The sequence below is a fragment of the Fukomys damarensis genome, unplaced genomic scaffold, assembly GCF_012274545.1.
Source record: "Fukomys damarensis isolate Sample0158 unplaced genomic scaffold, DMR_v1.0_HiC HiC_scaffold_19, whole genome shotgun sequence".
Taxonomy (NCBI): Eukaryota; Metazoa; Chordata; class Mammalia; order Rodentia; family Bathyergidae; genus Fukomys; species Fukomys damarensis.
The window spans coordinates 62,553,004-62,563,365 of record NW_022900931.1 but is presented as its reverse complement, the minus strand read 5'-3'; the positions used below and the strand labels follow the sequence as shown (position 1 = coordinate 62,563,365).

The window sequence follows — 10,362 nt, the reverse complement described above, 5'->3', positions numbered from 1 at the left end:
AGGCGACCCCCTGAGGCAGACCTGCTGGGCTGTGGGGAGCTCAGGCTGGCTGGGCTGGGCAGGGTCGGGGTCGGGGCTCACCCCAGCCGAGGAGCAGGTAGCCGCGGAAATGGCCCTCCTCCCAGCCGCCCACGAGCACCAGGAGCCGGTGCAGGTACACGCCCTCCACCAGCAGCCACGTGTAGTTGGCACCCACGCAGTACTGGGTCAGGATCTGGGCCGTGCGGCAGGCGGCCAGGGCCTGGGGAGGGTCGGACGGTGGCTTCAGATATTCCCCCACCCAACGTCGCCAGTGGGTGGTACTTGTGGCTGGTTTCTCTTACCCTGTTCTTGCCCTATATGGACTGTCCCATTCTGACCACCTTAACAGCTGTCATCTTCCTTTTAGTTACCAGAGTCCCTCCTCCAGAACCCCAAAATATTTCCTCTGCCACACGGCCTTCTAACAACTGAACTTTCAGAACTTTCCCCATTAACAGGGGGTGTGGCCCAATTTGCTGCCAACCTCTGGCCGTCCCCCTCTTCCAGTAACAAATTGGTACTTCCCTCCCGTTAATTTCGTCCATCCCGACCCCCTCACCACCGCTCATTGGTGGAAAAGCCTCATCACGCTCGAGATCGAGAGCTTGAATGGAAAATCCAATAAGGGAACTGGGGTGGGGGGGATTCAACCGGGGAGGAGGCTGAGTTGGGAGGGTCCCTGTCCAAAGGTAGTAAGTGAAGGAGGTCCGCCGGAGCGGGCGGCAGATTCCCGTTCTGGGGACAGGAAGGAGGAGGAGCACCTTGTTCCACCGGGTTTGGGTCTGATCCCCCGGGTAGGGCCGAGGAGGCGGCAGGAGGCGGTCGCGGGTGAGGATGGCGGCCGCGCGCATCATGAAGGACGTGAACAGGTTGATGTGAATGTAATTCCGAGTGCAGCGGAGCCGCCTGTGGAGTTTAAGAGGTGATCTGGGGACACCCCCCCCCCCGCAGAGCCGTCCTGGCCACACACGCGGTTTCTTTAACCACCTTCCAACCCTTCTCACAGAGCCCTCCGGGGTGCTTTTGGAGCTGGTGACACCCATCACCACATCTTGCTGGGAAGCCTGAGGCTCACGTCTCTACCTCGGCCGCTCAGGGCTGGGTTCCCACCTGAAGAAACTCAAGATGAGCAGGGCTATTAGCAGAGTGGCAAAGGACAGGGAGTAGCCGATGGTGTACACGACCCGTAGCCGCTCCAAAATCAGTCTCTGGTCCTGGTGGGGGCGAGGAGAGCAGAGGAATGAGGCTCCGCCTGCAGGCCGGGAGGGGCTTCACACTGGGAAAGTGATGCTTTCCTCTTTGCTCCTGCCCAACAGCCCAGTATTCTCTTGAGCCACCACCTACCTTGTTTGAGAGGGGCTGCTCCTCCCTTCAGCTCCAGGCCTGGGAAGTTTCCAGCAAATGGGCGCATTCTGTCCAACACACACCCCACCCACACACGGATTCACCCCAAGACCACAGCACCCGGCCTAGACAATGCAGTGCTGGGAGAAGGAAGCTCAGTCTGAGGCCAGCAGTGAGATCGTGTTTTTTGAGTATCTACGCCTCCCTGTTCCTTAAACTGTTGCCTTACACTGGACTTTTCAGTTAGAAGCCAGTATGGTCGTCGTTTCCTCCTGTGACTCCAAGTTGGGTTTCTGTTCCCTGAGCAGTACCAGTTCTTTCACCTCTCCCTAGACATCCTAACTCGAATCCCTGCCCGCTTATTACCTGAAACACCCCATGCTTTTCTGGATTCTCACACTGAGTGTGGTCTCTCCACGGTCCCCACTGTCCATCACTGCCACACCACCGGAGGACGAAGCCTGCAGCCACTGTGGGAGGTCAGGGGAGGGGGTCAGAGGCACAGAGGAGGAGGGATAGACAGACGGTGTGAAGGGATTGTAAAGTGACCATATGATCACAAGCCCGTGTACATCTTAAATGTGTTAATTTAATGTTTGTGCAAGTTCGTGAAAGGGGTACTATCCTTGACCCCACAAAGAAGTCAAAAATAACTGCCCGAGGCTATATAGCTAGCGAGGCCAGGAAGACCAGCGGAAGAAAACAACAAAACAAAAAGCCTCAAAAGATGGAGAGAAAATAAGAACCCCACGTCCTGAGGGACAGAAGGGGACACGGAACCTGAGAGGAGGGTAGAGGACAGAGAAGGGCCAGGGACAGAAGCAGGAGGGTGTGTGTGAGCTGCAGGGCGCCGGTGCCTGGGGGTAGGGAGTCCAGGGAGCGCCTCACCTTGCCAGTGCCAGGGCAGGTACCAGGGGCACGACGCACGGGCAGTGGCGTTGGGGGCAGCGTAGTCCCAGCAGACGTACATATCGAAGGACCCGTTGCAGGCGAGGCCTGGGGGTGGGGTGCCCCACCCACCCGGAGCCCGTAAGTCCTCTCGACCACAGGCTCCTCCCACCAGCCCTCAATGCCCCGCCCACCACCCAAGCCCTACCCCTGGCCACTCCCACCCAGGAAGTCTCAGCCCTATTCTTCCCCCTAAGGAGGACCTCTTCCCCCTAAGGAGGACCTTCCCGAATTCCACCCCTTCGGTGCTAGCAGGACCCCAAGATCCCTTCCCTGTCCAGCTTCTTCCCTGAACTCTCCTACTTTTTTTTGGTTTTTTTTGGGGGGGGTACCGGGGATTGAACTCGGGTCCTTGCGCTTGCAAGGCAGGCCACCGAACCGCTGAGCTAAATCCCCGGCCCTTGTTTTTTTCTTTTTTGAGACAGGGTCTCTATGTAGTTCCAACTGGCCTCGAACTCCCGGCGGCCCTCCAGCCTCAGATTCCTGAGTGCTGAGATTACAGGCGTGCGCAGCCACACAGGGTTCTCAGAGTCACCTACGAATCAGGGTCCCACCCCGTCCTCACTGCTCTCAGGCCAGCTCCATTTATACAGGAGGACCCAGCACACAAAAGTCTCAGATTTCTCCTCTTTCAGACCCCGCCCTCAGCCTTAGGCCAACTCCAAGCCCACCCATTAGCCCCAGCTCCTCCCCCAGCCCCTGGCGTCCACCTGAGGGCGGCTTCGCGTCATCCAGGGTCTTCTGGCACTCCCAGCGGTACCGCTCCCAGCGCTGGTACAACTCCCCCGCTGTTTGTCCCCCAAAGTCTGTCTAGGAGAAGAGAGGAGGGAGGACCCCCCCGACAGCTCAGCTCTCTAGAGCCGCAAACACCCTAGACAGAGACGTGGAGGGACAGTCTCCTTTTGCAGGGCAGTCCTGGGTAGCCTAGAAACCTGTGAGGGGTGCCTGGAAACCGCCAAGGGATTTGCTACTGGAGATTGCAACCCTTTAGTAAGGTTGAAGAGGTCACGGTGACTGGACCTCATCAGGAGGATTTGTGGGAGTCAGCGAGGAGTGCAAACTATCATCAAAACTTGAATCTGAGCAGGCGAGGCAAAACTCTGAAGGAGAGGCCTTGAACCCAGCCCTCCCCCTAGATGTGAGCTTCTGAGTCAGTCTCAGGGTCCTCACCTCCGCCCTCCGCAGCGGCAGTCCCCACAGCGACAGCAGCAGCAGCACCCGAAGGGAGCAAGAGTTCAGCATCCTGAGGGTGGAGAAGGGTCTGGAGGATGGGGCAGAGTCAGCCCCCTCCGCCCTTAGCCCCGGGACTCCAACCCTAGCGCCCACACCCTTAGGGATTCTTACAGGTGCACCAGAGGCCGGCTGCCTCCGGATTTGGGGCGGGGCGGGGCCTGAGGGACGGGCGTGGCCTCCACACCAAGATCCTAGGCGCGAGGCCCGGCCGCCCCCAACTGTTGCTGGGGCAGCGGTGGTGGAAGGGAGGGTGTTTGCAGAAAGGGCTGTTGCCCTAGAGCTGCCCTGGGCAGACGCGTCAATGTCACCCAGAGTCTAGACCTACAGACCCCGGGGGACCTGCGGATCACCAAGGAGAAGAGCGAGTAGAAACTGTCAGCCAAGGCTAGAGGGGAGCTTGAAATGCCTATCTGAGCTCCACTCTTCCAGCCCAAAAAGGCTTTCCAGTTGCAGATAGGAAGGAGCCCGATCTTACAAAACTTTCCCAATTTGGTTAGATAAAGACCACAGTCAGCCGGACAAGCCCTCCCAGCATCCAAATACTTAGGGACCAGAGAGGTCTCAGACCTTGGGCTTAGATCTGCAGGGGTCCAGGTGCCTCAAAATCCTTTGTTCTAACCCCCCTATACTCCCAGTCTCCTCCCCGGGGGTACTGGGTAAGGAAAGGGGGAAGCCAGGGGGACCTGAGACAGAGCCCCAGAAAGACAGAGCCACAGGAATCAGGAATAGAGAGGCTCCTAGACGTGTGACAATGAGACACACAGCAAGAGACCAGAAATCAAAGGACAGAGACAAAAAGGAGGCAGAGACATGCAGGGAGACGGAGAGTGGGGAAGAGGCCTAGAAGAGACCGAAGGCCGTCTGGGGGCTCAGCAGAGACAGGACACTCAGACACCGGGACGGGGATGGGCACAGGCAGGAGACAAAGGCGTGAGGTGAGGAGCAGCCAGGGCTGAGAGGGACCCCGAGGCCCAGAGCAGAGATGGGAGGGTTGGGGGTGCAGGAGGTGAGGTGGGGACCCGGTTGCCCTCACCTGTTCCCAGACCTGTCCCCAGTCACTTGCTCCCGCTGCTCCTGCTACCGATTCCTCTGGCGCCTCGCCCGTGCTCTGGAAGAGGTGACAGCGCAGCCACAGCCTGGGAGGGGGCGGGGCCGGGGCGGAGCGGAGGCTGGGCGGGGAGCTGGGGACAGGAAGCAGAGGGCCCTCGCCCGATCCTGGGTAGCCCGGTCGCTGTCTTAGGGGAGAGGAGTCAGTTCTGAGGACCCCCACCTGGTGTGCACGAGTTCTCCCACCTCCACTCGGCCCTCAGGTCACTGCACGCGCACACGCAGCCACGGTCACACACAAGTGCCACGCACAGCCCCGTAGCTGAGGCCAGAGAGGCGCACAGGCGCGGAAGCTCCAGTGCTGATCCTCGGAGTCACACTCAGGAGCACATTCCACAGGGTAACACAGCCACCCGTGGGAGTCTTCACAATCGCGGGGTACAGCCAGTGCCCCACAGCCCAGGGACACTGTCAGTGCCACATTCCTACACTCACTAGGACAGGTCACAGAACCCTCTGTCCCCCCCTCTGCGGGGCCCCGGGAGAGTTCCAGGACACCATGGGTCCCAGGTTTGCCCAGAGCAGAGGTTCTAGGGGTGATGACAACACACTCGTTGTGTGTGTGGCTGCTCACAGGGCTGTGGTTCTCACACAAGGGGGCTAGGGGACCACGGCCCCTAGAGCCCACACAGCCCACACTCCCCTGACCTCCGGGGTCCGCAGTCACACCCCAAAACACATCCTCCACATGCTGCCAGAAGCTCTCACACAGACACACAGGTCTCCGTGACAGACCTGCCCACACTCACAGGTCACACACGCCCCAACATGTGTCACACATGTGATCCCACAGCCGCAGAGCCCCGTGGTCACAGGAACCCCTGAGTCACACAGGTCTCCAATCTCAACTTCCAGGCTCTTCCTTTGCCCTAAATGGGGGACATCGGTCGATGGTGGGGACGGCTCAGAACCCAGTTCCCACCCTCCGAGCCTCCACCACCTCCCTTTCATTAATCACACTAACGAGCATGACCACACTCTCCCCCGGGACTAGAAGACGCGTGGGACAGAGGAGACACTGCCCATTTGGCAGAGGAGAAACCGAGGCACAGAGGCCTCTGAGGGGTGGGTAGCAAGGGGTGTTGTGAGGGCTGCACCGCAGGCTGGAAGGAGACAGGTCTCCGTGCGGGGCAGGGTCCTTGCCGACGGCCTCTGGGGCCTCCCTGCCCTCTGGCCCATATTCCTGGCGCCCTCCGGGTCCTGGGAAAGCTCCATCCTGAAGTGGATAGAGAAGAGGGTCTCAGATGGAGAGCTTCTCTAGGAGAGGCTGGGACTAGGGAGGAGTGGCCCGGTCCCAAGAGGGAGGGGAGGGTCACTCTGCTGAATGGGGGGAGGAAGCAGGGGAGAGGAGCTGAGGAGAGACAGAGACAGAGAGAGAGAGAGAGAGAGAGAGAGAGAGAACAGAAAAAACAAGAGCTGGGAAGTGGCCCTGGGACAGCTGGGCCGGAGCCTGTCCTGGGCGGTGAGGAGAGACCCTCCCGTGCCCTCTCGCCCCCTCAGAACACGGGGTGGGAAGGGGACAGGTCGATGTCCAGGTGCATGACTGGCCCCATCCCAGCCCTCTGGGGCGGGGACAGCAGGTCCCGTGCTCAGGGCTTCCAGGAACCCGGGGAAAAGCGGCGGGGTGCCTTTCTCCAGGCAGCCATGCGGCCCGGGGAGCCTGGGTCCCTGCACTGCTGCTCCTGCCTCGGTTCCTGTCCCCTGGCCCAGCCCCTCCCCTCTTCTGCTCCTCCTCGCTGCCCCCTTCTCCCTGTCCTCTCCCACCCCTTCCTTCCGGGGCCCGAATCCCACGTCCTCCTTGTCTCCCACCCCTCTGTACGGTCTCTCATTTCGTCTTCTCAACCTTCTGCCAGCCCCTCGAGCCTGTCTCGTTCTGTCGCTCTGCTGCTTTCTGGGGCCCTGTCCTTCCTCAGGGTTGGTCTCCTCTTTGCCAGCCTTTAGAAACTTTCTCCTTTCTCTCTCTCTTCTCCTATCTTTAGGGTGTCTGTCCGTCTGTCTGATTCACTTTCTCCACCGTCCCCAGGACAGGAGCTCCTGGTTCTGCTCCCTCAGCCTCCGCCCCCAGTGCTGACCAGGCATTGGCCCTGGCCACAATGGAGGATGAGAGCTGGTGTCCCCATGGGGCTGCCAGGCCAAGCAACGCCCGCCTGCGGGGAGCAGCAGGGGCCTGGGGTGTGGGCAGATGGTGCAGGAGAAATGAGGCAGAGAGATATGGGGAAAGGGGCACCCCATGGGGACTGAGGCCAGAACTAGGAGGATACGCCAGCCCCTGAGATTCGGGACTGCAGAGAGAAGCCGGGGACCCAGAGAGAGATGCGTGCACAAAGATGGAGAGACGGCGGCGGGGCAGAGATGGCTCAAGGGAGACAGGGCTACCATCGCGGGATGATGGAGACAGAGACCCAGGAGACAAACCAAAGGGACCATGACACACAGCGACGCAGGATCCAGACAGACAGGAAGAGACAGATACCTAGAGACAGAAACCTAGAGAGACAAACCCCGAAAACAGGAATACAAAGAGATACAGAGGCTGGAGAGACAGAGACACAGACATGGAGACCCAGAGAGAGGATGAAGCACAGAGAATGAGACCCAAGGAAAGAAGATCTAACAGGCAGGGTGGGTGTGGAGGCACACACACACCCAGGATTCCAGCACTAAGGGAGGCTGAGGCAGGAGGATTTCAAGTTTGAACCCAGCCTGGGCAACTTAGCGATTTAACAAGACTCTGTCTCAAAATAAAAAATAAAAATGGGTTGGGGGTGTAGCTCAATGGGAAAGCCTTAGCTCCTCTCAGGCTCTTCTGGGACTTGGGAAGAGAACTGCGGTCGTCTCCATAGCGACCTCCCCAGATCCTGAGGACAAATATTGTCCCGGCCACAAGCCAGCGGCAGGGCGATGTTGACATAATCTGGAGCCGGGTGAAGTGGGGGGTCCAGGGGCCCAGAGGCGAAGCAGAGGGACTCCCATCGGGGGCCCTCCAGGCATCTCCACCTCCTGCATCTCCAATCTTGATCACACAACTCAGCAAGGGCCGCGCTGGGCTCTCTCTGCTGCCCCCTTGTGGCGGTGGACAAGCTGAGACAACCCCTTTCCAAGCCTCCAAAACAGCAGGTGGACCTTGAATTTCCTACACTCTCCTGGGGGCTAGCTCCCTCTTCTACCCTTACTCCCATCCGCCAAGGCAGCCCGGAGGCCAAGGGCCCTGCTAAAGCCCAAACCTCATCCTGTCCCTCCCGTGCTCCAAACCCGCCATGGCTCCCCAGTGCCTTCAGGGGAAGCACAGGTTTCTCCTCACTACCTTCCAGGCCTTTGCTGAGCTTTCCAGCCTTGTCTCTTTCTGACTCCTCAGACTTGTCTCAGCACTCCCAATCTTTCTCTTCTCACTTTACCTAAATTGCTTCCGTCAATTTTGTTTTGGTTTGGTTTGGATTTTTAAAGACAGGGTTCTGAGATGAAGTTCAGGCTGGTGTCGAGCTCACAGAGATCCTCCTGCCTCAGCCTCTCAGAGTGCTGGGATTACCTGTGTGTGGTGCCATGGTGATCTTCCAAGCCCATCTCCAAGTCAGTTTATCCAGCCTCTCAGCAAATAGTTCTTCCCTCTCTTGGACTGTGAGCCCTGGGGAGCTGTGCTGGGGCTGTCCCTGTCACCACTGTCTCCCCATTTGTTAGGTACCAGGCACTGGGGGCTCTGGTGACTGGGGCAACCATTACCCTGGCTTCACGGAGCTCTTAGCCCGAGTGAAGTCCTAAATATGGAGACCAACAGACAGAAAAAAAGAGAGGGAAAGACAAACATATTTTTTAAAAGTCAGAAAGAGAGGAAAAAATAGACTAAAAAAAAAGCCATAGGTCAATAGAGCTAATAATAATAATAATAATAATAATAATAATAATAATAATAATAGCTGCCATATATGGGAATTTTTTGAAAACCTTTACTGGTATAGATAATAGATGATAATACTTATCACAGGGAATTTGTACCTGTAGATTACGTATCTTACTTCTTTTTTTCCCATTCTCCCCTTCCGTCAATCCCTCTTCCCCCTTTATTTACAAAAGCTTTGTTTTCATTTTTCCTTCTATTCTCTTTTTCCCCTTCCTTCCTTCCTTCCCCCTCTCCTGTTGTTCCTCTTCTCATTTGAACATTTTCTTCCCATTTCTCAATATCTACTACATATTTTGGTTCTCATTCACACCTTCAGTGTCTCACACCAGAGAAATAATGTTGTATTTACACACGTCCATCTGATTTATCTCACTTAAGAATATGGTCTCAAAGGTCGGGGATTTAGCTCAGTGGTTCGGTGGCCTGCCTTGCAAGCGCAAGGACCCGAGTTTGATCCCCAGTACCAAAAAAAGAATATGGTCTCAAGGTCCATCCATTTAGCTAGAAATGTCTCAAGCAGGAGCCGGGTGTGGTGGCGCACACCTGTAATCCCAGCACTCGGGAGGCTGAGGCAGGAGGATCTCTGTGAGTTCGAGCCCAGCCTGGGCTACATAGTGAGTTCCAGGGCATTCTCAACTACCTAGTGAGACCCTGTCTCAAAAACCAAAAAAAAAAAAAAAGTCTCAAGCATATTCTTCTCTATGGTGCAGTAGTACTCTGTTGTACCCCCCAAAAAACTGTATCTTCTTTATCCACTCTCTTTTGATGTGAATTTGGGCTGTTTCCAAGATTTAGCTATTATACATCGTGCCACTATAAACATGGATGCACATATATCGCTGTGGTAGGATGCTTTTAATTCTTTCAGGAAGATGCCAAGAAGAGGAATAGCTAGGTGAAGTGGAACCTCTAGTTTTAATATTTTGAGGAATTGCCATGCTGATTTCCACAGTGGTTACACCATTCTATACTGCCACCAACAATGGAGAAGGGTTCCCTTTTCCTCACAATTCCACCAGCATTTGTCTTTCAGACTACGAATTTCTTTTCTTTTTGTACCGGGAATCAAACTCTGGTCCCTCTGCTTGCAAGGCAGTGGAACCACTGAGCTAAATCCCTGGCCCCTATGAATTTCTTTTTTAATCAAATGTGTTTCTTTTCTTTTTAGTACCAGGAATTGAACTCAGGACCTTATGGTTGTGAGGCAGGCGGTGGAACCACTGAGCCAAATTCCCGGCCCATTCCTTGCTATTTTTTGTTTGTTTGTTTGTTTGTTTTATTTGTTTTTTTGAGGCAAGGTCTCCCTTCACATTTCAGGCTGGCCCTAAACTCGCTATGTCACCCAGGCTGGCCTTGAACTCGCAGAGATCCTCCTGCCTCAACCTCCTGAGTGTTGGGATTACAGGTGTACACCACCACATCCAGTTTACTGTTCCTTGCTGTTTTAAAGAGATCTTTTGCTAGATGTGGTGGCACACACCTGTAATCCCAGCACTCAGGAGGCTGAGGCAGGAGGATCTCTGTGAGTTTGAGGCCAGCCTGGGCTACATAGTGAGACTTTGTCTCAAAAAAAAAAAAAAAAAAAGCAAAGAAAAGAAAAAAGAAAAAAAAAAAGGGCCAGGGATTTAGCTCAGTGGCATAGCGACTGCCTTGTGAGTGCAGTGTCCTGAGTTTGATCCCTGGTATCAAAAATAAATAAATAAATGAGATCTTTCTTTTCATGATCATTAATTGCAAAATCCTATCTTTTATATCTGATATTTGACCTCACATTGGCTCATTCTGTGGCATATAATTTCTTCTCCTCCTCCTCC

General features: G+C 55.8%; 1 protein-coding gene across 1 annotated transcript in view; it reads right to left on the bottom strand.

The window, feature by feature from the left end:
* Gipr (gastric inhibitory polypeptide receptor) overlaps positions 1-4,643 on the bottom strand; it is a 9,430-nt gene extending 4,787 nt beyond the window's left edge. The window contains exons 1-8 of the mRNA XM_010614602.3: positions 4,580-4,643; positions 3,484-3,556; positions 3,024-3,123; positions 2,254-2,361; positions 1,732-1,835; positions 1,132-1,235; positions 783-927; positions 82-241 (exon numbers count right to left, since the gene is read on the bottom strand). Coding sequence (XP_010612904.1) covers positions 82-241; positions 783-927; positions 1,132-1,235; positions 1,732-1,835; positions 2,254-2,361; positions 3,024-3,123; positions 3,484-3,555 — 793 coding nt within the window. The 5' untranslated portion in view covers position 3,556; positions 4,580-4,643. The remainder of the gene's footprint in view (positions 1-81; positions 242-782; positions 928-1,131; positions 1,236-1,731; positions 1,836-2,253; positions 2,362-3,023; positions 3,124-3,483; positions 3,557-4,579) is intronic.
* Positions 4,644-10,362: the final 5,719 nt, after the last annotated feature.